Source organism: Chrysemys picta, chromosome 21, assembly GCF_011386835.1.
Source record: "Chrysemys picta bellii isolate R12L10 chromosome 21, ASM1138683v2, whole genome shotgun sequence".
Classification (NCBI taxonomy): Eukaryota; Metazoa; Chordata; order Testudines; family Emydidae; genus Chrysemys; species Chrysemys picta.
Window position 1 is genome coordinate 15,135,073 of NC_088811.1, and position 26,333 is coordinate 15,161,405.

Sequence of the window (26,333 nt, forward strand, 5' to 3'; positions counted from 1 at the left end):
TGGAAGTGAAAACTAATTTATTTAAGAAAAAAATCCCGTCAAAAGGAAAAATATATTGATCACAAGCTCTAGAAGCTTTTGTCAGAACAGCAACAAAGAGATCAGCTTTATACAACAGAGCGAAGGTGGCTAGCGAGACAGGCAGGGCTGGCCCCCAGGTCCCCAACTAAACGTCTTCCCAATCCCCGGCAGTGTGAAGGGGAGATAAGGAGCAATTCCCAGCGAAGTTTCATTCCCGTCAAGGAGATCAACTCACCCCCTTCCTCCACTATTTGTTAAAGTGCTGCAGAGAAGCCGAGGCGGGAGGGGCAGATTGGAGAAGAGTCTATGACACGTGCCCCAGCTCTGCCCAGACTCCCTGGTAGAGGGATGCCACCCAATCTGTCGCTGGCACAACCAAGCTCTGTCCTGAGCGAGGATCCCCAGGGCTCACGGTGCACCCTGACTCCCTCCCATGAACGAGAGCAAGGTGCACACGAGCTCTAAGGGCAGGCGAGGCAGAAGGGCCCCTCTCTCAGGTGCCAGACAGAGCAGAGAGAGGCCCCTCCATTCCCAACAGCTCCTTACAAAACCACTGGGAACAGACGCAAATATGGCAGCAGGTTTGGCTGGGCGGTGGAGAGGGGAGAGGAAGGAAGGTTTCTGGGTCCACTTGTAAAGCATTGGGCCTTGAGCCCCGGTTCTGGCTGGTCCCCTGGGAAGGGAGCAACCAGCAACTCAGGCTAGTGAAAATACAGCTCCCACTCTGAGGGGCTGAATATCTCCCAGGCACTGACCCTTCCCAAGTCGTGGAGATGCCAGTGGTGCCTGGATTCTCCTCTCCCCTGAGCGATATCGGCCTCCCCCAAGCCCCCTGACACTCCCCAGCAGGCCCTGCCTTCCCCCAAGCCCCCTGACACTCCCCAGCAGGCCCTGCCTTCCCCCAAGGGAGCTCTTCCTTCTCGGCTGGGTGCACACCGGGTTTGCAGTGGACTCGGACTAGGCAGCGAGCAAGGAGAGTCCTTCCTGCCCCTTGCGCTGCTTCTCCTTGACCCACCCCAGAGGATGAGGGATGGGAGGGAGCGCCAGGGTCCATCAATAAACCCAGGGACATGAGCAGGTGCCAACACCCTGTTTTCTGGGGCAAGACCATTAGGAGCCAAAGAATACAGAGCATGGGAGTGCTGGAGAAATGCAGAGTCCCTAGACCCTCCACTCCCTTCCACCAGCCCCCCATAGGCCACCGTGTCATTCCTGGCCCAGACCCCAGCATGCACATGCATCTTCTCCCACCCTCAGCACCCGGCACACACCATCTCCGTCCTGCGGATAACCAGCACTGGGGATAAAACCCTTCTTAGGCTCCCCCATTTCCCTCCTGGAGTCACATTCGGGGCAAAGCAAGAACCAAGACCTGCCTGAACCCAGAGCTGGGTGCAGTTTCAATCAGTGAGTTCCTCTGGGTATGGAGAACGAAAGATCTTCCTATCCCCTAGCCAAGGCCTCAGTGTTGGAGTCTCCCTACACCACCCACCCCTAGGGGCAACAGAGAGGCAGCGCACCCCAGCCCTACACCCCAGGAGGCTGGGGGGATGCCCCACTCCCAGGAGGATGCGGGAGATAGCTCACCCTCACAGTCATCCCAGGAGAGCAGAGAGAGGCTGGTCCCCCAGCGAGAGTCCATTAAAACTACAGAGGAAAAGGAAGAGAAGGCAGAAGAGGCTCCGAAGCCCATTTCCAAACCCTGCAGAGCCAGCCTGTGCCACCCTCCGCCCCGAGGGGTCCCGTCCTGCCCCTCTCCTAACCTCCCACCCCCTGACAATATATTATCACTATGATGTGCAAGTAGATTTGCTCAGATCCCCCACGCTCCCATCCCCACGTGTCAGCCGAAGCCCCGTCTGCACCTCGGACATTCTTGCCCACCCCACAGCGCCGCTAAGAGCAAAGCATGATGGGTAGTTAGTAGACAGGTAAGACACCCCGCAGCCCCACCCCCTCCCCCGTGCACCACCCCCCGTCTGCACTGCAGGCTGGAAGGACGGACAGTCCTGGAGGGCGTGGGTCACTCCTCGCCCCCCTCCTCCTCGCGGTGGCGGTTGGAGACGGGAGCCTCTTCCGCCTCCTGCTGGTGGTGGGCGTAGTGATGGGGGCTGGGGCCCTCGGCGGGCAGGTTCTCCTCTGCGTTCAGGTAGACGTTGAACAGCGCCCCCTCGTGGCTCGGCTCCTTCCCGCAGGCCTGGCAGCTGCAGCGAAGGATCTTCTCCACCAGCTTGTCGACTCGGGGGATCTCGGCGTTGCCCGGGCAATCCAGCGTCACCTGGATCAGAGGAAGAGGAGGGGAGTGAGCGGGAAATAGTCCCCCTCCCCTCCAACACATACCCGCAGCCTGCTGCAGGGCAGGGCGGGGCACACAGCTCAGAGCCCACTCTGCCCCTTTCCAACTGGAAGCTCTTATGGGCAGGGACCCTGATTTCCTAGGCGTTTGCATAGCCCAGCGGTCAGCGTCCCATGTTCAGAGGCTGCACGGCTGTTACAGCTCCAAGCCTCAAGCTGTAGAGACTCTCAGCTCTGGAGGCCCCGGTTCAATCCCCGAGGTTGGCCAAGGGATTGCATTTGTACAGCTCCTGGCACAGCAAGTCCCCAGCCAGGCACCACTGCAATAGAAATATCAAATAAGAAGAAACTTGGCCGGCCTTCGCAAATGCCACCCCTTCGCTGGAGATCCGGAATCAGAGGCGGCTTTGGAAAGTTTTGCCCTAAGTCACCTGCCCCAAAAGCGCCCAGTGGGTCAGCAGCAGAGCTCAGGACAGACCCTAGCTCTGACTCCTGGCACCAGCTGGCTTTAGAGCCCCCGGACGCATGTAGTGATTCACACGGCACTGGGGGTGTCACTGCACCAGCACCGAACCCGCCTTGTTCCCAGGCTCACACGGCTAAATGGGGCGAGGCTTGGGGCGGGCGAGGGTGCAGAGACATTGCTGGTGAGGAGAGCGGCGGGTGACTGGCAGATGGGACGTGGGAGGCTGTTTCAGGCATGGAAAAAGGCACAAAGCCACGAGTGGGAGATGGAGACAAAGGGAGCGATCAGAAGACAGGGCATGTGGGCGTGAGAGCAGAAATGAATAATGCATGGAGTCACGCGGGGGGATGGCTCAGCAAACATTTATGTATTTTTTAGAATTATTATTCATAGCAATAGACTTGCCTTGACTAGCACTTTCCATCTAAGGATCACAGGGCACTTCCGAGGCATCAACAAATCACCCCGGGCCCATGACACAGGTGGGGAAACTGAGGCACAAAGCAGGCAGGACTAGAATCCGGGTCTCTCAGTTCCCAGGCCTGCACCCGAACTGCAAAGCCAGCCATCCCCAGATACTAACAGGGCCTTAGAGCAGGAGGGGTTACTCACGATTTCCCACATGGATTGTGCAGGCATGCAGGAGTCACAGTGCACCAGGGATTCTGTAGACTGAGGGAAGGTGTTGGGGACGCTGTAGCTGAAGCACTGTCCCAAGCAGGCCCTGTGAAGAAAAGACAGGAGTAAAGCCCATGGAGCTGAGCGTTAGATGGGACTGGGAGCTTGATGCAAACCATGCACGAGACGCTCCCTGCCTAGGGCTCTGGTAGCAGGCAGTGCTTGCGGGAGGTGAGGGAGGCAGCAGGATCATGGTCTCCTACCAGGACAGGCTGGAGATAGGTGGCTAGAGAGGAAAGAGCCTGAAAGGGCTTCTGTCTGCAGCAGCTCAGCCCCATAACCAGAGCTGCTCTAGCTGCCTCTTGCAGTGATGAAGCAGGTAGCGTCTCGATGCAGCATCCTTCTCCTCCTCCCCATGAGAAGCTCCTCGCATGCCCTATAGTGAGCCAGCATCCAATGGGCCAGAGAAGCAGAGGTGGGGCTGAAGGACTTGGATGGAAGTGGTGGGGAGAGGAAGGAGGGTCCTTGTCTTGGCTTTCATATACTGGGACACATATGGCCTGCATGTTGACTCAAGGAGGCCACAGAGTGCCCCAGTTTAACAAGATACAGCTGCATTGCAATAAACACTGGTGCGCACACCACAGCCACTTGGGATGTCGGGGGGAGAACTCCGATTCTCATGCATCCAAAGCCTAACTTGCCACTTGGGAAAAACCAGTTGCAGTACAGGGCCAATGACACAGCTGAGCAGTTCTGAATCCATCCAGTAGAGGGCAGTGGTGTACACACTAAAGCCAGTTCGTTAGGTATCCTGATGTCAGTGAACAGAGCAGGACCCAGGAGCTGTGGCGTTGCTCCTGGACTCTCCCAGGAGAGGACCTCACCAGGGTGACTGCAGCTTGAAGTCACTTGCAAGAGAGTCGCCCTGCGCTTTAAGTCTCTTAAGGGGGAAATGAGGGCTTGAGTGCACATTTCCCTCAGTGTCTCCCTCTGACTCCAGCTTGGCGCGTGGTAACAACCTGTTCTAGGAACCTCCTCCTAGTTCTGGCTCTGCCCCCTGACCCATCAATTCCATACAACAGCCCAGATGGTGCCCAACTAGGGCCCTGATCCTGCAATTGACTCAAAATCTTCTCCCTTAGCAGGGAGTCTGCATCAGGCAAAGTCACCAACCTGAACAGTGAAGGAAACAAGGTGCATCTAGAGAAGCCCTGGCTGCATTGCAGCCTGCTCCCCCCGTACCTGTTCTGGATGGACTTAGACTCGCAGCCGCTGTGCCCCACAATCTGGGTGATGTTCTTCGCCTCGCACCACGCGCTCTTGTCCGGGAAAAGGGCCAGTTTGTTAATGGGGGGCGGCGCGGCCAGGATCACAGCTGGGAAGAGGGCAGCCACCAGGAACCGTAACATCATGGCCAGCTCCACCGAAACCCTAGAACTAGAATCCAGAGAACAAAGCTTGAGCAGGTGGGAAAGTGACCCCCGTCCCCTCCCTCAGATCTCAAAACGCCCTAGGAGCCTTCCTGCGCTAAACCCCACAAGCCCTCTGGGAAGGAGGAGCGCGTTAATACCTGTTTGCCTAGGTTCCTTTGGGCCCTGCCTCAGACTATGGACCAGATGGTGAGCACTCGCCAATCCCACCCGCATGTGCCCTATAAATCAGGCCCTATACGATGTTGTAAGTGCTGGAGTCTGGTCCATCCTTCTTCTGCACTACTGGCCTCTCTGCAAGCCAGGCATTTATCCATCACAAGCCAGGTTAGAGGGACGTCAGGAGCAAATGGCAGGGCAGATGCTAGGGGTTGCTCCTGATGGGAGGGGGCCTGGGTGAATCATTCCCTTGGGCTTTATGGGGGGCCAAACCCAGGTGCCACGATATGTGGTGGAGAATAGGATGGACCACAGCAATGGAAGCCAAGCACCACTTCCACCACCTACTGTCCTGAAAATGCACCCCCCTCCCACTGTCTGCTCCACAGATGGATCTGCTAGTGGAGAGGCCAAACTCCCCTCCAACGATCTCTCCCTCCCCCTGGCACCTGGTGCATCCTCACAGAGGGGCATGCTGGGCCTTGGCACAGCCCTACCGTCTTGTCCTGCTGTGGAGACTGCAGCAGAGCCCGGTGCCACGGGGGTTGGGATGTCGGGGGGAGAACTCAGATTCTCATGCATCCAGAGCCCAGTTTTCCACTTGGGAAAAACCAATTGCAATACAGGGCCAATGACACAGCGAGCAGTTCTGAATCCATCCAGTAGAGGACAGTGGTGTACACACAAAAGCCAGTTCATTAGGTATCCTGATGTCAGTGAACAGAGCAGGACCCAGGAGCTGTGGCGTTGCTCCTGGACTCTCCCAGGAGAGGACCTCATCAGGGTGACTGCAGCCACGGACACAGTATAAAGTGTCACGTGTATGCCTCAGTATGACAACGGATCATTTCTTTAGCATGGCAGATAAGGCCGGGGGCTGCCCTGCCCTGAAGAACTTACAAGCCACACAGAAAATAGCAACAAGGGAGCGAGATTTGCCCCTTTATTTCCTGTTTCCTTTCTCCTGCGTCCGCCCCCACCTTCCCCCGCCCCAAGCTTTTAACGCTCTATCATTATTCTCCTGCTGTGGGCACAGGGACTTGTTAAGCACGATTAGGTCCCCCACTGCGCAGAGTGGGGCTGGATGGCAGGATGGGGTTGGGATGACAGGATGCCCCTTCTCTCAGCAGCTGGCAGTCTGGGAGGCCAGAAACACCTTCGTAGATCCTGGCGAGCTGAGTGGGGAACGCAGAGATTCAACCACCGCCTAGGGAAGATGGGGGTTTGTATCTAGTGCATCACCTCTCTGGCTGCACACACGCTCCACACATTGCCATGAGAACTGGCCTAGCGGCCAGAGCCAGCAGGCATGGCCCCTCACGCAGTGGAGAGATCTGAGCGCTTGCAGACCTGCCCCTGTTTGCACACCAGGGCTCTCTGCCACCCCTAACCAACCTGAGCAGAGATGGGTGCAGAAGGGAGCTCAACACATCAGAGCTAAGACATCCTGCAGGAACAGAACCTCCCACCAAGTTTCTCCTGAACGGCTCCCATGTGGGACTGGGGGAAGGGACTGAGGTCAGTTACCACCTGGACCCTACACGGAAGGCGTTGGGCCAAACCACATCTTTCTGGAAGGGCTTGAATCCACAGTCACTGGTTACATGTGTTACCTTGCATCAAGCGCTTTTATCCAGGAAAAGAAGTAGCTTAGTCCCCAGAGGAGCACAGCCTACTGGTGAGAGCAGACATCTTCGAGTTAGGAGACCCCAGATCTGTTCCCAGCCCTGCCACCAACATGCTGTGGGGTAACCAATTCACGGGGTGCTATGCCTCAGTTTACACACACACACACACACACACACACACGAGATAACGCCCTGCCACCTCACCGTAGTCTTTGGAGGGTTTATTCATTTGAGTTACAAAACTGCCTTGAAATCCAGGTGGAAGGAACCAGAGGAAAGCCCAGTAGGTACAGATGGGCCTGAACCATCAAGTCCCGATCCGAATGGGCCCGAAGGTTTCAAGGCCAAGTCCATCTCTAGGCAGCACTGACAGCAGCAGAGCTGGGGAGATGAGGGTCTCTCCTGTAAACCACTGAGCAGGGCTGTGCCCCGAGAACACTTCACCTTTGGGTTGAGCAAGGGACCTGCAGAGAGGCCACTCTATTCCATCGCCTCGTCACATTTCCCACCATAACCCTCTGCCCATTCAATGAGAGACCGACTCAGGGCCAGCAGCTGATGCCCACCTGTCTTAATCCTTCCATCGCTGCTCACAATGTGCCCGAATAAGAGGTTGAGCCACTGTCTAGGCCTTGGTCTAGGGACTAAGCACTTGCATTGCAAACCTCCCTCCTTCTTCCTAGTTAATATTCATGACAACATCCCTTTGCCGCTCTCTGTGGTCTCCAGCTGCCCGGCAATATTAATTATCCCGTGACTGTTTCACTCCCCTCCCTCTGGGGCTAGCCAGCCACTTCTCTAGCCCCTCCTGCAGCTCTGGGTTGGGGTAAGCGGGCAGTGCATCAGTCCGTGTGTTTTCTATTCAGGGCCAGCGAGGAAATCGCCCATGGTCGTTCGTTGCCAGGGAGCAGAGAGCTCAGAAGTTAGAAGTGAAGAAACGTCTCTGACTCCTGGTGCGAAAAGCAGCCCGGCAGCCGGTGGGCAGCACCTAAGCAGCAGGCCAGAGCCTAGTGGTAACCGTCCTTTAGAGCTGCGAATGCTTCTTATTACAGCCCAGGGCCACATACGCCGCCAGCACAGGCCTCCGAGAGCTGCAGCATCAGGACCAGGAATTCATCCCCTTTAGATCAGAAAGCGCACAGTGAATGATGCTGTAGGTGTGCCTGTTTTCTGCTTACAGACAGCGACCTTCCGCTGAGGAGCAAAGGGATCTCTCGCTCTCGAGAGCCGCCTTCCGTACACGACCGGGTTTCCCTGCATGCAGGCTCAGGAACTCCATGCGTTTCCATTCCCAGAGCTTCTTCCCCGTTGCCCCATCAGGGGAGCTCAGTTTGTCTCCTCCCCACTCCAAAGGGGTTGAAAGTTGTAAAATGGGTATTTAGATTGGTGGGGGGGACACTGTCCCCAGTTCCTGCTACCTCCATTAAAAGACAAACCACAGTCACTGTTAACAAAGCATGGCTTCTTCCATCAGCTCAGAAACAAGATGCAACCAGTTCACTGGATGCAAAGAACGAAAGGCACAAGCTAGGGACTCCGAAATCACACTCTTGAACCCCCTCCAGCTTCATTTCCAGACTTCTCCCGCAGGTGTCGCTGCAGGGCAACACCAGGCAGTGGTTAGGAAACCTCAGGCTGCAGGCAAGGAAGCCAGGGAAATGACCAATCTCTATAATTTGTTTTTATGGAACCATTCAAATTTAGTAATGAGTGGGGTGAGGTTTTCGATTTGCATTAACCACGAGGACTGGGACTCAGTCTGTGAACTGAAGGATTTCTTTAGAGTGGAGGTATAAAATTACCCTGCTACACTGATCAGCATCAAATGTTACTTGCCACCAGACATATAATTTTTCCTTCTAGGCCACAAACACAGAATATATGAAGAGAGAGAGGCCTGGACCAAAGTGCCAGCTATTAACACCCCGATCACTGGCGAAAAGCAGGCTTCATGGAAATAAGAGGGTTTTTTTTTCTCCTTCAGAGGTTTGGATGGAGTTGTGGCTGGAGTCAGACATTTGGACTACTTAAAATACTAGTTAGAAGCATTTGATTTGTTATTTCCATCTATTTATTTATCCAGTGCCTGATCCAAAACCCACATAGAAGCCAATGGAAAGAATCCCGCGGATTTACATGGATCCAGCCCTAAAAGGTTTGCTGGAAGCATATTTGCTGGGAACTCAAAAGAAATTACAGCCCAGTGTCAGAGGAGGCTCTGGATAAGAGAGTCCCAACCCTCTGCCCCTCCTCTTGTCATTCAGATAATCTGTTTGCAACTCTGCAGGGTGAAATGTACCGGATTAGAGAGTCCCCGGATGGTTTCTATAAAATACGATAATCTTATTTAGCAGCTCCTATGACTCATGGATTCATACATTTTAAGGGACCCTTAGAACATCTGATCTGGCCTTCTGTATAACATAAGCTATAGGATTTCACCCAATTACCGCTGTATTGAGCCCGATAACTTGACTAGGGTTTATCTCCCAGAAAGGCACCCAGTCTTGATCCGAAGACATCGAGAGCTGGGCAGTCTGAACACTGTCATCTCTCAGCCTCTCTGAAGGGGCGCTCAGCACCTTGGGCAATCAGCCCTTAGGCTGCAATTGATGAAGAGTTTCATTTATTTACTGTGCAAGCCGGGATATAAAAAACATCATTGTTTTCTCATTGCCCTGATACATGATGCTTAAAACGCAGCTCCGGACGGGCAGACCTGTCTCTACAGCCCTCACACGCGACAGCAGCCTTCATCGACATGCGTTATCCCAGGGTTGTCAATGGAGCTCCTCCCGGAAGAGTTTGCAGGCTCAGGGTGAACTGCGTCAGGGATCTAGCCTTCTCACAGCTTCCATTGACATTTAAGAAGAGTTGAGGGAGGGGGGGTGAGTTCTACGCAGGCTTACGGATCTGCCTGTGCAGATCTGATTGCAGAATCAGGGCTCCTGGGAGACCCAAAGAGCTGCACGCAGCTCCCCAAGGGGGTGCTAATATTTCCTCTGGGGTTGGCATGGCGCTTGCTTAGATATTCGAAAGAGAAAAGCGATTCCTTCTTTTCACAGATGGCTTCTCAGGCTGCTCTGCGCCCAGAGGCCAGTCCCAGCCTGCCCTGCGGTGAGGCAGCGAGCTCTGTCAGCACTTGAGGCCTGGGGGAGGGCAGGGCTCCGTGAAATGATACTTCTGCTGCAGATCGGAACCTGTCCGTCATCACAGCTCCATCACCAGGGGTGTCCAGGATAATTCCACAGCACCTGGGCTCCTGCCTCGCTCAGGGACTGAGTGAAAGACGAGCAGCGCACAGACCCCAGCCCGCATTCAGGAAAGCACTTGAGCATGTGTTGAAGTCCAGTCCTTCCCTGTACAGGGAGGGATGCATTCTCGCCCCGGGGCCCCTAACAGCACAGCAAACGGTCTCATTTGGAGAGGCCTAGTCAGCTAGCAGGGGGATTCTCTACAAGCCATTTCCTTGCCCAGATCAAGGGCCCAATTCTGGATGGTGCAAAGCGCCCTCAGATCCCATTGATTCACTGGCAAGAGCATCAAACCCTTAGCCCTAGAACGGGCCATGTTCACATGGTGTTTTAATTTGTTAGGCATGAGTTGAGGCCCCAGTCCCAAGCTTCTAGTGAGCGCTGGGGCTGACTCTAATGTGTAGGAAAATATCCTACACGCGGGAGTTAGGGACTAGAGCTGGGGCTGAAAACCAGCCCAACATGTAATTGTGGCATGTCTGCATCTGGTATAGCTCAAGCCAGTCATGCGAACAGAGCTGCCACTAAACCCACTCATCCGACGGCAGCCACCGGCTGGGAGACAAAAGCGCCGTGTTCCTTCTTACCCTGGGCCTGGAGGGGTGGAGAGGAAGGAAGACGAGGCACCGCAGCAGGTTAACAATCTTCTTATTAAATAAAGACATTGAGCACATTCCTCCGTGACAAGCTAAATTACATGTTCCAGCCCCTGAAGAAACAAGCGTGTTCCTAGCAGCGCTGACCCCCGGTCTGCCAGAGAGCGAGACGGCGCTTCCCCGCACACAGGGATTCTTTCTCCTCTCCACACAGGGCCACATTTTTCCCTCAGAGGCAAACCTTTTTCAAGCAGAAAGTTCAACTCGGTTCAAGCAAAGCTCTCAGAGACTGTGAAGGTTCCCCCTCCTCCTCCTCCCTCTCTTCAGGGCACCACAATCTCCACTTCCCCCCTGGACCGGTCTCCGTCCTTTGCAGTCGCTTCGGCAACGCAGCACATTTCTTCTCCTTTTGGGGCCAGACTCTGACCTCACTCATTCAGTTGCAAATGAGCAACTCCACCACAATCCATAGGGGCAGGCCACTCCCTGCGGGATCAGACGCAAGCCCATAATGGAGAAGAATTCCAAAGAGCGTCTTTCCAGCAGGAAGATGCTGTATTAAGCAATACCTCTGGCATCCACTGTATTTCACCCCCAATCTACCAAGCAGGCCGGAAGGCACGGTCAGTTCACCTGGCACAGTGTGCTGAAACCAGATCAAACCACATTCGCTCAATTACAACCCAACTCCCTAATCCTTTCCCAGAGAGTTACAGGGGAAAGAGTCATCCAACAAGCAGGCGTCTGATCCCAGCGCATCCTGGCCTAAAGAGCCCAGCAGCCGCTCGGCACAATCGCAGCTGCGTTCTCATGATGAAAGGACCGAAAGCAGCTTTCGCTCCTGATTGTCCTGTAACAACATTGCCACTTTCCATCCAGCAGCCCAATCCCAGCTGTCTGACCTGAGCACTTTGTAGGGCTCAAGAGAGCCTTTGTGTGAGGCTAGTTAGATCAATAAACCTTCCAGGACCACTTCAATCAGCACAGAGTGAGAACGGCACCGATACAGAGACCGAAGAGGAGCACATCCGGGAAAGAACCAGGTGGCCAAAGGGACGAATGGCACGACAGGCGAATCATTGCTGTTGTTATCCCATAGACTCACAGGGAACATCACAATGGCTTCCATTCATTGCAATGGGCTCGTTTAGCAATGACACATTATCTCGTGAATGCTCAAGATTCTCTCCTCCTCTCCCCCAGGCTAGCCTCCCTAAAGAGCAGGGGGGTCCTGCTGGAACACTGGCCCCATCCCACGCATCAGCCGATGGAGCCAGTGTGGAGGAGCTGCTATTGCCCCCCGAGTGCATTTGGGGGTTCCCTCTGCAACATGACCTCACTGAACCCCCAAATGTAGGGCAGTGCCTTAAGGCAGCCTCTAGCCACATACATGTAATGTGGTTGAACATGTGGGGTGTTCCTACCCCCAGCTGTGACTCAAATTCCCAATCAGAACTTAGAGGGGTTAGGGAGAGTGTATCTCTGACCATCCAGCCTTTCCTGCACACATGCGGCTGAACCGCGATCTCTCACACTTTCCAGCTGACAAAGATAGGATCAAATCACCTCGGAGATGAAGCACCTTCAAGATCAGCCCAAAGGAAAGGAGAGTGGCAAAGTTATAAGCAAACGAATCTGAAGGGAGGTGGGAGCTAGAATTAGAGCACACTTTTCTTGGCATTTTTGTCCATTAACTTTCTACCCTCATGTTTACTTCCCTTTTTTGCCTGACAATGGTGAGTGTTTGTTCACCTGTGTTTCCCTTACCCACGAGCAGATGCAGAAGGTGAATCTGAAGTTTGCACATTTGAATTCTCCATGGAAAACAGAGACAATTTCAGTGAAGACTCCTAAACATGCATTTAATCTATTTGACTGAGAATGACTCTGAGGCAATAAAACACCAACTGATTACAGACGGGTTGAGGGTGAGTGAGAGCAAAATTTTCAGAGGTGATTTTGGATGCCAAACTTAAGCCCAATTACCAGAGTTGCTGAGCACGCATCACTCCAGTTGAAGTCAATGGGAAATGCGGGGACTCAGCATCTCTGAAAATCAGGCTCCAGGGGTCTCCCACTGGCATCCAAAACCGATGCACCTAAAGTCTACGGTCTCTTTTGAAAATGTTGGCTGGAGCAGCTTTATAAGACAAACACGTTACTAAATCTCAGTGAACTCTAGTATTACAGCGGCTTTCATTGGAGGAGCTCATAAGTTACACGCGTTAGCTCAGTCTCACTACCCCAGGAAATTCAAGTCATGATACAGATGGGGAAACTGAGGCAGAACGCCATAAGGTCAACCTTTTTGGAAGTGTGCATGAACTTCTGGGCACCTGCAAATTTGGAGATCTGTACGCGTGCACTCTTCCACTGACACTTTTCAGGCCTAACAGATATACCCCAAAGCTGGGCCAATGGCAGAACTGGAAAAAGGACCCAGAATTCCTGACTCCTGGTTTCCTGCTCTAGCCACTAACTCATCCCTACTATCCTAAATTCAGCATTTAACATTCACACGACGTGTGAAATATTCAACTGCTGGCAGCTACCGAGGGCACTCCCTTCTATATTTCAGGGATCACACTGGGATTCAATTACCTTGGCATCTAAGAGCAGATCTGAATGCTCAGGTTTGAAAACTGGCCTCTCAGTCAGTGAGTTAACGCAGCTTAGGTCCCATCTACAAACACCTCCACGTCAAGGGAGCATGTTACAGCACATTCGCCCTCTGAGCCAGCTGAAGCACAATCCCATTTTGCAGCATGCTGTAGATGGGACCCGGCACGTCTGCAGATGGGTGCTGAAGCCTTGGGCGTGCTCTGGAGAGTGGGTTGGGTACATGGGAGTCCACCGGGGCTAGACGCTCACATCGCATCAGCACACCCAGAAAGGAAGAGCTGCGTTACTCGGGCAAGGTTGCAGTCTGCCTGGGTAAGACAATCTGGGAGGATACTAGTCTGGTCTGGGCCCAAAGCGCTGCATGGAGCTGAGAGAAGCAGGACTGGTCTTCTGCTCCCCAGGCTAGTGGGAGCTGCACACGCTACAGAGACAAAGTCCTGGGCATAGGGAATGTTTCACATCAAAACCTCCCCGGCACATATAGACGCCGTGTTATCCGGCTCCTGAGGGAGTCGCGGCCAGGTGGTGGCCATAACAGTGTGGGACCACCCCACCCACGGCTCCACGCTGCTCCTCTGACCTCCCTGGCAGCACCCGCAGGAGCCAGGCTGGCAACTTCCAAGCACCCTTTGCAGAATTCCCTTCACTGAAGGGTTATGGGCATGGAGCCCAAACCAACTGTGCTTCACGCACCAGTAACTTAAGCCCAGATATTCAGTGCCTCAGAGAGCATCTCCTCCCCTCCCATCCTACACCCCTGAGATCCCTGCAGGGCCCTCAAGAAAGCAGTGCCAAGGAGGCAATTCTCCCCTCCCCCAGCAGCATCCTCTCCACCCATGGAAGCATATGGGACAACGAGGGCCCTAACATCAGCTGAGGGCTGACCAGTGGACTGACCACCGAGGCTGCATTCCCACACCCCCAGCCCGCAGCTGTTCCGAGCCATCTGGAAATCAAACACTTGTGGAAAATGAAAAAAATCTCGTAAGTTTTTACCTTCTTTTTCCATAGGGAAAAATTCCCACCAAAATATCAGACAACCTAGCAGGTGGGCAGAACAGTTTACGATAAAATCTATTTATATCTGTTTATCTTATTCAAACACTTGTGATTTTGCCAAATATATAAAAACAGGGACACAGGCAAGTTGTGAATAAGGCCACACATGGACACAGACGCGGTAACACACCTGGCATCCTGGGGTTCTGGGGGCCCAACAAATACCTGGGCTTTATAAACATTACTTAATGAAGACTCTGTTCATGGGGAGGTCCAATCATGCCAGGGGCTGAGTGCACTCCATTTCCCCCTGCCTTCAGTGAGAGTCAAGTCTGCTCTGCAGCTCACAGCACCACAAAGGGTGCTGGCAACAGCTTAAATGTACTTAGCAAAGGCGCATTAAAATCTAAGGGGCCCGATCCTTCAAACCCTTACTCACCCAAGCCATCTGCGTTCACGTTGATTTGAATGGGATTTCTCCCACGCGTCCTTTTAAAAGCATTACACTCTTCACAAAAAAGACCTGAGCTGATTATCACCCGGTTATAGGAAGGACTTTCTAGCAACCGCACTATTTAAAAAAAAATTCTGTTCTGCTTCCGCAATTGATTAGCCACTCCAGGTCACTGACCCACTATATTCTTCAGTCATTTTTATATATAGGAAAAGTTACCCACGCTTTCCTCCTAGGGAGGGATCTTTCCAAGGAGCCAGGTACCAGATTTACAAGTGCTCAGTACCCATCAGATTGCACTGAGTTCTCTTGTGACATTTATGGCCAGATTTTTGCAAGAGCGCCACATCCAATACTCTGAGCTGTTTGAAAATCTGATCATTTACTTCGGTACCTAAACAGAAGCAAACTCCTTTGAAAATCTGACCCGTTAACAATTGTAAGAAACACATATATGCTTCAGAAAGCTCAAGAGTGTGGTTCCTCTTAAAGAAGGGACTTTATTCATGCAGTGCTTCCTGGTGATTACAGAGAGCTGCACTTTAAAAAATCCCAAATCAAATAATATTCATTTACTCACCCAGACAAAACAAGGGCAAGTTTCACACCATTCAGAGCATACAACATTTTTAAATGAAAGCTGACAAAACTGAAAGGCTTTCTAATACTTTAAACAAAAATTTAAACCAGTGGAATTTACTTGAAAATTTGCATTTTTTAATTTAAAAGAATTTGCTTTTCACTAAAACGTAGTTAATTTTTTACTTTTTGAACTCTGTCGCAGAAAAATGCAAACGGTAAAAGTTTTTAGGAGACCAATTCTTGCCGACCCCACACTTGTTTTTGCAAGCCTCCAATTAACTTGATAAATGTCACAATGAAATAGACAGGGGAGAGGGTTATACATGAAATGTCTTGAAATAACTCTTAGGGGTAGCGAGACAGATAAGTGCTTAACCCAGCACAGAAATCCAATTTGAGCTGGGACCTATAGTCTTGCTCTACTGAGCTGCAGAAGATTGGAAGGAAATTTAAAAAAATATATATCTAACTTGAGGAAGGTCTATTTCTTTTTTTTTAAAATTCACCCCCCAAAAAAATAATCTTTGAAACAGGATAGGTGTTGTGTCGTTTCTCACTTTGGAGCTGGTTGGTTGTAATCCTCTGGAACCCAGAAGAGAGTAAGTGTTATCCCTCTGCAAGTTTCCTTAACATATTCATTCCCACCCACGAACGCTTGGGAAGTTCATAGCAATAAAGCAGATATGGAGGAAAACGGTGTATTCGAGGCAGAATTCTCAGAAAAAGCTCAACACTCACAATTTGGACAGATTTTCAGAAGAGCTCAATACATCGAGTGGCTCTTGAAAACCTGACCCCCACGTTGCATCTGCTGAGCACTTGATAAACTAGCTTCATGCATCTGCAGAAAACAGCTCAGAAGCCCACCGAAGTCATTGGAAAGACTTCGATTGACTCGAATAGGCAGATGGTGGGAAAAGCACAAGTAACTGCCTACCAGCGTGTGAGGGGTGCCATATACAATTTGTGGTTAACACAAACCATTCATAATTCATTTTAATTTCTAATTTTCTTTCAAACTAAATATGATCAAAGTCAGTAAATTGTATCAGCCTGTGACACAAAAATATTTTCTTTTCTCCCCTCCCATCGCTAAGATTTTTTCTTCTTCCGACACCTGTTCCATTAAGAGAGCTCTGTTGTCCTAGGAAACGATGGTGGTAATCCTGCTACCACGGACTTCAATGGAAATGAGGCGAGACCTTGTGTTCGAGACATAGAAAATGTACTCGTTATTGCCTCAAAGGAGGTTGGGAGCTGGGTTAGGTAGCATCAGGGTGCATTAACGACGTGGACAGGGATGCGTGTAATGCCTGCTACAGAGCCTTTATAGAGGGGTTTAGTCCGTAGCATGGTGTGAAACCCTAAACCTCTTTAGGTTTCTACACTGGGAAGCAACGGGCATTTTTAAACACAGCTGCTAGCATCATTTCAGCTGGAGCGTGGCAAAGGCCGAGCTCACACGTATAGACCCGAATCAGGGCTAACTTCCTCTTGTATTTTTACCTTGATCAGAGAGACTCATTTTCCCAAGGAACAATTCAAACCCTCACTGCTGCAAAGTGAAGAATGAAGGATGAAGCTGGCGGTACATTTTGGGGTTGGCTGGGATTGTCAAAGGAGCACAAGGGAATTAGATGCCCAAATCGCAAAGCACTTTGCAAAGGCGGGTAAGTATTATTATCCCCCATATTCCAGAGCTGCGACTCCACTGACCACTCCAAGCAAATTCCTTTCCCCCTGAATCCTTAATCCAGGGCTTGCTCACTAACAATACCTCAATTACCCTATTGTGTCTCCACAAAGCACCTGGCTCAACAGAAAGCTCACCCTGTGGTAGCATTTCTCATCACGCCGTCCTTACTGAAGTTACAGCCCCCTCTCGTCTGTGCCACACTGACAACGGCTTTCAGGAGAACTGGGGGTACAATCCAAATCACCTTCAGGAATGCTCTTGAAATTAATTTGCTTTCACGCTACAGCTTGATTTGTAACGGGACATCAGAGACATCCATCTAGCTAACAGTTGGGATTTTTCACTCCTCACCTGGCCCAGTTCTACTTTCGCTTACAACCTTGGAAATCTGGAGCGAGTTACTCCAGATTTGCACTGGTGTAACTGAGACTGGAATCTGGCACGACGTATTCATGCTCAAAACAAGCACAACTGGAATTCGATCACACCCTTTTTTTTTTATTATTTAAATAAATAACTGCACTGGGATTTTTTTTAAATTGAAATAGACACAGTTTAACGCCATTTTCAAGTCAGAGACGGACGTGGTCTCTGATGCAGAGTACAGATGCCTTTAGCTGGGTCAGTCATTTATTACAGATCTTATATAAAGGATTGATTCAACTAGACACTGAACACCTGCTGCTCACTCATGGTGGGTTCTCTCAGGATCAGCTCCGAGCTGCAGGGAGGAGGGGAAGGGGTTGACAGAGGAAGGAATTTGGGGCTAAAGGTCTGGACCTTTCAAAGTCTTGGGATCATTCATCCCTTCCCAACAACCAGGGCAATATCCTGACTCCACCGAAGTGAACGGCAAAACTCCCATTGACTTCAGTGGGGCCAAGATTTCACCCTTGGTCTTTGTTACTTGCCTTTTCAGCTGTGGGAAATGCCGGTGACACTGAAGCAGCAGCATTAGCGTTAGGTACAATGATTTGGTATTCTTTGTAATATCCCTGGTACTGATTATAAAAAATACTTGGCATTAGTATGAAGGCCTGGGGATATCTATAGGATTCCCAGGGTAAATTAGCAGCCCGAGCATCTCAGCCTGAGTGGAACTTTCAAGCGTTACCAAAAAAGGCCCTGAGGCCTGATCCCACAGTTGTGACTCAGGCAAAACTCTCCCCACTCCCTATCCGCCAGATTGGGCCTAGTGACTACAGTGAGATCGGGAGCAAACCAAAATGTAAACCTCTTCCAAGCTGAGCAAGTCGTCTTACTGCCACGGCCATCGGAGCGAGAGGTTTCTCCTCACACATGATGAAAAGGCTAAAGACACACATTAGAACGCAGCCAAATCGAGGGCCCGATCCCACAGTCTTTCCCAAGGCCAAATTCCAAATGATTTCAAGGGGAATTTTGTTCCAACAAGATCAGGCCCATGATCTGCAGCTGGTGTAAATCAGTGGAGCTCTTTTGAAGTCAATGGAGCTGATTCCCACCACCAGAGGGGCTGTCCCAGACTAATTCCAACCCTAAAAGCCAATCTCCACTTAGCTGGTAAGGTAGAGAAACAAAGGTCGGAGGAAGATGGCAAACCGCAATGAGCGGCAGTGCTAATGGAAAGCCCAGAAGGGCTAGCTCCTAGTCCCAGCTGCTGTGTATAAATCCCACTGGACTCAACCCCCAGAAGAATCACAACCTAACAAGTGAATATAGGATAAAGGGCCCAATCCTGCATGAGTTCAAGCACTCTCTCCTCCCAGTGACTTCACTGGGAACTGGGAGCACTCAGCACCTCATGGGAGCACCTCCACACCTTGCAGAATTGGACCCCTGGACCTTCGGGTTGAGAGACTTTAGGGGCCTGATGCTGCCCCGATTGAAATCACTGGAAGTTCTGTAAACTGACTTCAAAAGGAGCAGGAACAGGCACTAGAAATGTGCAAGTTTCAGGTTCTGATTTAAAAGGACTATGGTTCTGGGCCCAATCCTGCACTCCTTGTGCACCCAAAACTTCCATTGACTTCAGTAGAGGCTTTGGTTGCACAAGGAATACAGAATTGGGCTCTCAAGAAGCATAACTAACCCACCCGAGTCCCCCCGCAACACCATGAATTACCAAACTGGACTCCACGACACAGGGTCAAGCCCTGATCCGTGCCCTTCCTTGGGGGTATTTGCAAGCATGTGAGATTCTCTACATTTAAGCTGAATTCCATTGCCCGTCCTGAAGTTTTAAGATTTGGGGCAAACCTCTCTCATCCAAATGGGAAACTGCATTACCAAAAGGTTAGATTGTACGCAATTTATTTTGAGTTGGTTGGAAAATTCCAAATAATACATAACTCTTTGTCTAAATATATAGGGTGAAATGCTGGCCCCAGTGAAGTTTGCAGGAGCTTTGCAGTTGACTTCAATGGGGCCAAGATTTCACGCATGGAATCTATACGGTAAAGAGATCCGGCCCCAATCCTGTGAACACTTAACATGTGTGTAATTTTTTTTCACATGAAATAATTCCACTGAAGTTGATGAGAGTACTCATGTAAGCAAAACCTACACATATGGCCATGCGTTTACAGGATAAGAATCTACATAGAGTTAAGAGGATGATATTCTTGTAAGCTAAATATGTTAGCAGACATATTAAAGTGTAAGGAGTTGTCTAGGTCAACTGTTATAAAGCATGAAAATAAAGTACAGCAAATTCTGTCCTTGAAATATATCACTAAAATCACAACTGAACTATCATTATATATGGAAGATGTGGAAATTATGTCTGTAACAAATTAATAGTATTATAAATATTTATAAGGCACCTATCAAATATGAAATTTATGTTTATTATCATTATTAATTATTATTATTAAGCTACGATTACCATAGGAAATAGGTATATGTATAACATATGCATTCATTTGTAAATGCTTGTATAATATTTCAATGGGTTTAAAAGAAATAGTCACTGTATTTGTCAGGTGTGTGTATATGTAAAAGCAATACAATATGTGTAATTAACAGAAATACAATGTTTGTAGGTAAGGTTACCATATGATCATTTTCTTTCCAGTAGGAACATTTCCTTTCATTATTTCCCCCAAACTATTACATTTTTCTGATACTCCAATTAATCAGTGCACTTTAAGGATTTTGGTTAAATATCCCTCCCCTACCCTTTCTTATCTGCATCCAAAGAATATGAAAATTGATCAGAAAATCTGCACACCAAAAATGTGCAAGTGATACAAAATTAAACTGCTTCTAATGGGGGGGGTTGTTTTGTTTTTTCTTTACTTTTGGGGGCGCGGGAAGGACGGGGGGTGGTGGAAATATTTTAATGATTTCAAAGCATATCTCCTGAAGTCTTCCTCATCTGTAACTGATTTCTGTTTGCGGCAATTTCTCATCCTTCAAGCCATGAATCACTTTGGGGAAAGAAGGGGTGGGGAGAAGCAGCAAAAATCTGGTCTTGATAAATTGGGAAGAAAATGCAGGTTTATTTTTTATTTAATTCAGAGAAGAAGAAGAAAAGTTTTGAAATTGCAACAATGTCTAGCAGTTCACAACTTTATGTGGACGAAAAAAGTGCTTTTGGAGGGGGTGGTTACTTACCATGAAGCAGATTGAAGGAAAATCCCATAAGGTCCTTGGCTAGAAACTCTGAGGGAAGCCAGCAGATCGATACAGATCACTCTCCGAGGACAGAAATTTCAGATTGCCCCAGCAAATCAGCTACTAAAAAGAACTGGGATCTTCCCTCAATCGCCACAGAGAAGGGGGGGAAAAAAACAAGGAGCAAGCAGAGATCAACACCTCAGATCTGTATCCTCTCCAAATAGGGAAATCAAGGGGGAGAAAAAATATCTGCCCCCTCTAGAAGTTTATAACATCCTCATCCCCAACAGTGCAGGGAATCCAGAGGGACTGAGAAGGGCAAAATCCTCGCAAACCCAGAAGTGCAGAACTTCCTCCGCCACCAGCCAACAGGTAGGAAAGGAGCAAAAATAATTATGAATAATAACAAGCGGCTAAGAGCCGGGGTGAGATCCTCAGTCACGCAACAGAATCCAAAAGGTGCAGAAGGTTCAAGCCCATCCAAACTGAATTTCACAATCAACTGGGGGGTAAGGGAGGGAAAAAAAACTGTCCAGAAAAAAAGAAAATCAGAGGAGTCCTAGTTCAATAGCATGAAAGGCAAGAGCTGGGCTGGAAAGGCTGCAGAACCCCTCCAGCCAAAACCAAAACCCAGTAGAGAAAAGTAATGGGGCTTCAGAGGATCCAGCCCCTCCAAAGCATCTTCTCCCAAAGACTCCCTGCCCGCGGAGAAATGCCAAAAAGGCAAGGAAGCCCACAGCAAATGGCAAACTCCACTCTAGTGCAGAGAGCTCTCTATCCCCTCCTGGCTGGGCTCAGAATGGAGACAGCAGCACTGCACAGGAAAATCACAATCAGTCTGTCTCTCTCTCTCTCTCTCTCTCACACACACAAGCAGAGCAACTCCAGGCTGCCTTCAGTAAGGAAAGGGGCTTGACTCTGAGAGGATCTGATTATATTGTACTAGACAGGAATGAGCAAGCAGGGACAGGAAAGATTTAAAGTGCCCTCAGCCCAATTTCTTAGAGGTTTACGCTTCTCTCTCTCTCGCTCCTCTGCAGCTCACCCTGGAGAGGGGCCAGCTGCAGCTAAACTACAGGGCCAGAGATCATCTGAACACTCCAGAAAACACTGAGAGGGTGTGTTGGTGGTGGTGGTTTTAATTTGACCTCAGACTATTTGTTTTTAATTTGTAGAGATCCCCAGCCACCTCCTCTGTCCACCTCCGCCCCCCTTTTCCGAACATGCTCTTCCCTGACCTCCAGCCGGAGATTGCTAACTCCAATCCAGTCCTGTATTCATGCTCCTCTCCCTAGCCACCACTCAGACTCGCTAGCTCCAGCAAGGAGAAGAGACCCCTCTAAGGAGGAGGGTGGTGTAGATAACTAACAGTTTTTCAATGTGTCCGGGATGTTAGGGATCCAGTCGACTTGATCCAGTTGTTAATTAGTAAGGATTTAAAAATAAAAGTTTGGAAGGAGTATAAACCGCCCTGCTTTGAGGCAGCATAAACCATCCTCTCTACCTGGTGGGCGTGAGGAAGAAACTTCTCTTATAGAGGTAGGTCATTTCATAGCTGCCTATTTCACCTCCCTTGGAGGCATCTGGTGTTGGCCACTGTCAGAGACAGGATATTGGACTAGATGGACTGCTGACCTGATCCACTATGGCAATTCCTACGGTCCTAATTCTCTGGGAGCATCATAAGGGATCCCTGCCAATGAGATCATGAGAGCCTCTTCATGGACCTCTTTGCATTTGGTACCATTTTATGGTTAGCTGAGGAGATGGCCTTGGCTTCTGACGGTACAATCAAGAGTAGGATCTGGTATGTCCTTTCTCTGTGCACTGTGTCTTGCCAATGCAGGTGGACAGACTCCGGTCTGGGCTCCACTTAAAACTTAGGTCGACCTCACTACATTGCTCACACCCTAAGACAGAGGTGGCCAACCTGTGGCTCTGGAGCCACATGCGGCTCTTCAGAAGTTAATATTCGGCTCCTTGTCTAGGCACCGACTCCGGGGCTGGAACTGCAGGCACCAACTTTCCAATGTGCCGGAGGGCGCTCACTGCTCAACCCCTGGCTCTGCCACAGGTCCTGCCCCCACTCCATCCCTTCCCGCCCCCTCCCCTGAACCTGCCGTGTCCTCGCTCCTCCCCCTCCACCCAGAGCCTCCTGCACCCCACGAAACAGCTGATCGGGGAGGGAGGGGGAGGTGCTGATCGGCAGGGCTACCGGTGGGTGGGAGGCCCTAGGAGTGTGGGGGGGGAGCTGATGGGGGGCTGCTGACGTATTACTGTGGCTCTTTGGCAATGTACATTGGTAAATTCTGGCTCCTTCTCAGGCTCAAGTTGGCCACCCCTGCCCTAAGAGATGTAGTTAAGCTGACCTAAGTCCTGGTGTAGACACTGCTAGGTCGACAAAAGAATTCTTCTGGTGACTAGTCACCACCTCTCGGGGGTGGGGTGGATTTATGACAGTGACGGAAACCCCCCTCCCATCACTACAGCAGCTGTGCTGCTCCAGCACTTGTAGTATAGACGGCCCCTCAGCGATCTGAAAAGGCGTTTTCTCTGGCTATTGTCTAGGATTCCCTTCATTTAGGTAACACCCACATGATTTAATGACAATACTTTGCCTCTGTAAGGCACCTTTCCCTGGGGGATCTGCAAATGCTTTGCACACATCAATTAATGAAGTCTGACACACTGGGGGCTCTTGTTATCATTATTCTTATCTTTTATAGGGAGAAAAGGAGGTACACAGAGACTAAATGACTTGCCTAAAATAACCCAGCAAGTAGGGAGCAGAGATGGTAATAGAAGTCAGTCACTGCAGCTGTACCCGCTGGGAAATAAACTTAAGAAGCATCTTCCTGGTTTTGCCTACACACAGCTTTGATGGACTTGGTCTGACAATCAGTTTTCAATGCTAGTTTTTAAGATGTCAGTAAATTTTACTGAGACTTTGCAACCTATTTAGGGTTGCCAGTTCTGCCTGGATGAATTCCTGGAGGTTTCCTCACATGACAATCCTGGAGGGTTGGCAACCTAAACCTAGTAAGAGTAGTCGTTCTATGGTCTTAATGTTCTCTTATGTTTGTGCTTACACCAGGCCCGTCACTGTGGTACCTGATTCGTGGTAGCCATGGAGGATCATGGTTAGCTGTACAGATGTATTAGGAACTCTACGTGGAACATTTTGGTTGCGATGAAGCTCGTTGCTGGGTTGCTGCCCATTCATGGCCTTAGCTTTGTTTTATCATTAACCCTGTAACCGGAGTTCAGACTTGAGGCTAACACAGGGGAAAGGGAGGCAGGAGTCTGGATGCCGTTGCCAGCTCTGCTAGTGCTATCTACTTGCTCGGTTATTTTAGGCAAGTCACTTACGCTCCCTATACACCTCCTCCAAATGCACCCAAACGACATGGAGTTGTTTTTAGTTTGCTCTGTTGGATTATGAAGCATTAAAATAGTTCACGCTGTTGTTTGCAGTGTTTGGAAAGCAGGGGGATAGCACCCAACTGGGACAAGAGCGCTAGCCGTTCAAATAAAAGTAACATGAAGAATCTCAAGAACGACAGATCGAGATACCTATAGTCAATGCTAGAAGAGATTGTCACAAAAATGCTGCTGAGAAAAAGAACTGATTTAGTAGCCAAAGGAAATACAGTACATTTGGGGTAAGGCATTCAGCATAGTGCCACATCAATGTACAATGTTGGCTAGATCCCAAATCGATAAGAATACCATAGCACTGATGTAAAATTATCTGATGGAAAGATTATGGAGAGGCATTAATAGTTAGAACCTCAAATGGGGTCCCAATAGGGCACCATACTGTGACCCATGCAATTTAATATTTTCAGGATGAAGTCTTATAGGGGAGATTTTCGAAAGCTCCCAAGTGCGCTAAATCCTTTAGAGGCTTTTGAAAATCTCCTTCTAAATCAGCACTGACCAAACACTAACATGCCAGCATAACCAAATTCAGTGGGGTAGCAAATGCACAAAACAACAGCACTTACATTGCAAAATGCTCTGAAAAAGTTGAAACTGCAGGCAACATGATGAGATTTAATACTACTTCAAAGATACTAAAAAACTTTGATTAAAACAATTAAGGCTCCTAAAGGCAAATAATACCCAACTCAGTACCGTGAAAACCAGAGTAAAGTCATCCAACTACAGACCTCATCTCCTCACACACACCCTCTCCCAAACTGCAAGCAAATCAACAGTTACCAACTGCCGTCACCACAGTCACACCCTGACAACCTTAACTCTGCCCCTCTGTGGACAGAGTCTGTATTTACTAGTCTGTGTGATTTTGGCCTGGGCATTATTTGTACTTTGGAACTTCACCTGTTTTTAAGGAGGTTTTTAATTTTCGTACTATGATACATGTGAACTATATTGTGTTATTGGCAACGTGTGTGGATGTGTTGTGTGGTTTGCAGAGTAATTGTAGCTGTTAGAAAAGGGAGAAGTACAGCAAATTTGTAGACTTGTGCACGGCTTGCCACAGAGGATGGAGTTAAGGCTGTCTGGGTCAAAAAAACAAAAAAACAAAAAAAACTACTAGAGGCTTTGCATGGGAGCACAAGATGGCTGCCTGCCTTAGCTCATGGAACATGCCTCAATCAACCTTTTCCCTTCCTCTCGGCGGTTCAGTACTGAAGCCGGAAACAGGAGATAGTCACATGAGGCCTGATCCAGCGTCTGTGAAAGACAGCAGGAGTCTGCCCTGATTTTAGCCAGACATTGGATCCGACCCATTGACTTGAATAGTATTAATAAACGTGCCTCCTTCAACTCGGCAGCCCTTCACTCACCACTTCCCCATTCCCCTTATGCTCATGTGGCCTAAATGCTCCATTGACAGACCATGCCGATTATTTTGAACGCTGAACGGCAAAATACACTGATTCCTGAGACACAGCAGTCGATTCTCAAACCCCCACGTGAGGTCACATTCGTTAGGCCTATTGTTTTCCTCCCTAGACACTCCTGGTTCAAATGTGTACATTTCCCCGCACATCCTATCTAGTTAGCCCTTTGCACTGCTGCAGGGCCACTGCCTTGTAAAATGCACGCTCAGGCATTACGGCCGGGCAATGAACACATGCTTATATCCCTCTAGAAGCTTCACTCTCTTACCCACTGCTGCTGTTCCAGGCCTGCTTCATGCACCCGCAGTGCCAGGGGCTCCCAGCTTGTCAGGACAGGACTACGAGCTGTGGGCGTGAGAATTAAGAGAGTTTATTAAAAGTTAAAAATAAAATTGTTTCTTTTATTTCTGTTTTAATGCCGATTCTACGGCTCCCTGCCCATGGTTGGGACTCTGGAAAACACCTGCTGGGAAAGGCAGCTGGGAAGAGGGAGAATCCAGGGCAGCAGGGCGTGGCAAGGAGAAGAATTGTTCTCTTAGATGTCTCAGCAGCTGGGGTTGTGTTCCCTTTCTCCTTCCACTAACCTGCACTTTTCTCACCACCTCACAGGAATGTTCTAAGGGGCCTCTGACCTTCATGAGCCAGGGATATAAGATATTTGGCCAGTCCAAGAGAGGACACAGAAGGAAGGATGGGCTTATGGTTAATCCACTGGTCTGGGATTCAGCGTATCTGGGCTCAAACCGTGGCTCTGCTACAGACATCCTGCATGACCTTGGGCAAGTCACTTCATCTCTATTCCCCAACTGTAAAATGAAGATAATAGCATATTTCCTTTTTCACGTCCTCTATCTATTGAGAATGTAGATTCTCTGGCACAGGGGCTATTATCTGCTGAAGCAAGAGGCAACTTCCTTTTGCAGCCAAAACCCCCCGACCTCAGCAGCAAGCGTCTCCATATACCGAAATACATAGCACGTATGCAGCCAGCCTTATCTTCCAACAGCTGCTAACTTCCTTCAGGAGTCAGCGACATGAT

The 26,333-nt window shown here is 49.7% G+C and overlaps 1 protein-coding gene across 3 annotated transcripts; it reads right to left on the reverse strand.

Moving 5' to 3' along the window:
- On the reverse strand, positions 1-25,658 carry NBL1 (NBL1, DAN family BMP antagonist). Of its 3 annotated transcripts, XR_010594277.1 has the most exons (5): positions 25,563-25,658; positions 4,646-4,840; positions 3,395-3,506; positions 910-2,299; positions 1-870 (listed from the first exon to the last, which is right to left on the reverse strand). XR_010594277.1 is itself a non-coding variant. In XM_005292972.5 (4 exons), exons 1-4 carry the CDS (start codon positions 25,589-25,591, stop codon positions 2,045-2,047), a joined length of 591 nt encoding a protein of 196 aa, XP_005293029.1. In that variant the 5' UTR covers positions 25,592-25,658; the 3' UTR covers positions 878-2,044. The 3 variants fall into 3 exon arrangements, 2 of the variants coding, with proteins under 2 accessions (XP_005293029.1, XP_005293030.1); XM_005292972.5 differs by lacking the exon at positions 1-870 and having other exon boundaries at positions 878-2,299; XM_005292973.5 differs by lacking the exons at positions 1-870; positions 25,563-25,658 and adding an exon at positions 20,421-21,548 and having other exon boundaries at positions 878-2,299.
- Between the last annotated feature and the right edge of the window lie 675 nt (positions 25,659-26,333).

Excerpts from the sequence above, each read along its gene's own strand:
- NBL1 (XM_005292972.5), bottom strand. The coding sequence starts at position 25,591 with ATGAAGCAGGCCTGGAACAGCAGCAGTGG. Across the intron at positions 4,841-25,562 it reads GCCTGGAACAGCAGCAGTGG|TTCTAGGGTTTCGGTGGAGC; the intron begins GTAAGAGAGTGA and ends TCTGGATTCTAG. Across the intron at positions 2,300-3,394 it reads CACAATCCATGTGGGAAATC|GTGACGCTGGATTGCCCGGG; the intron begins GTGAGTAACCCC and ends CCTCTGATCCAG.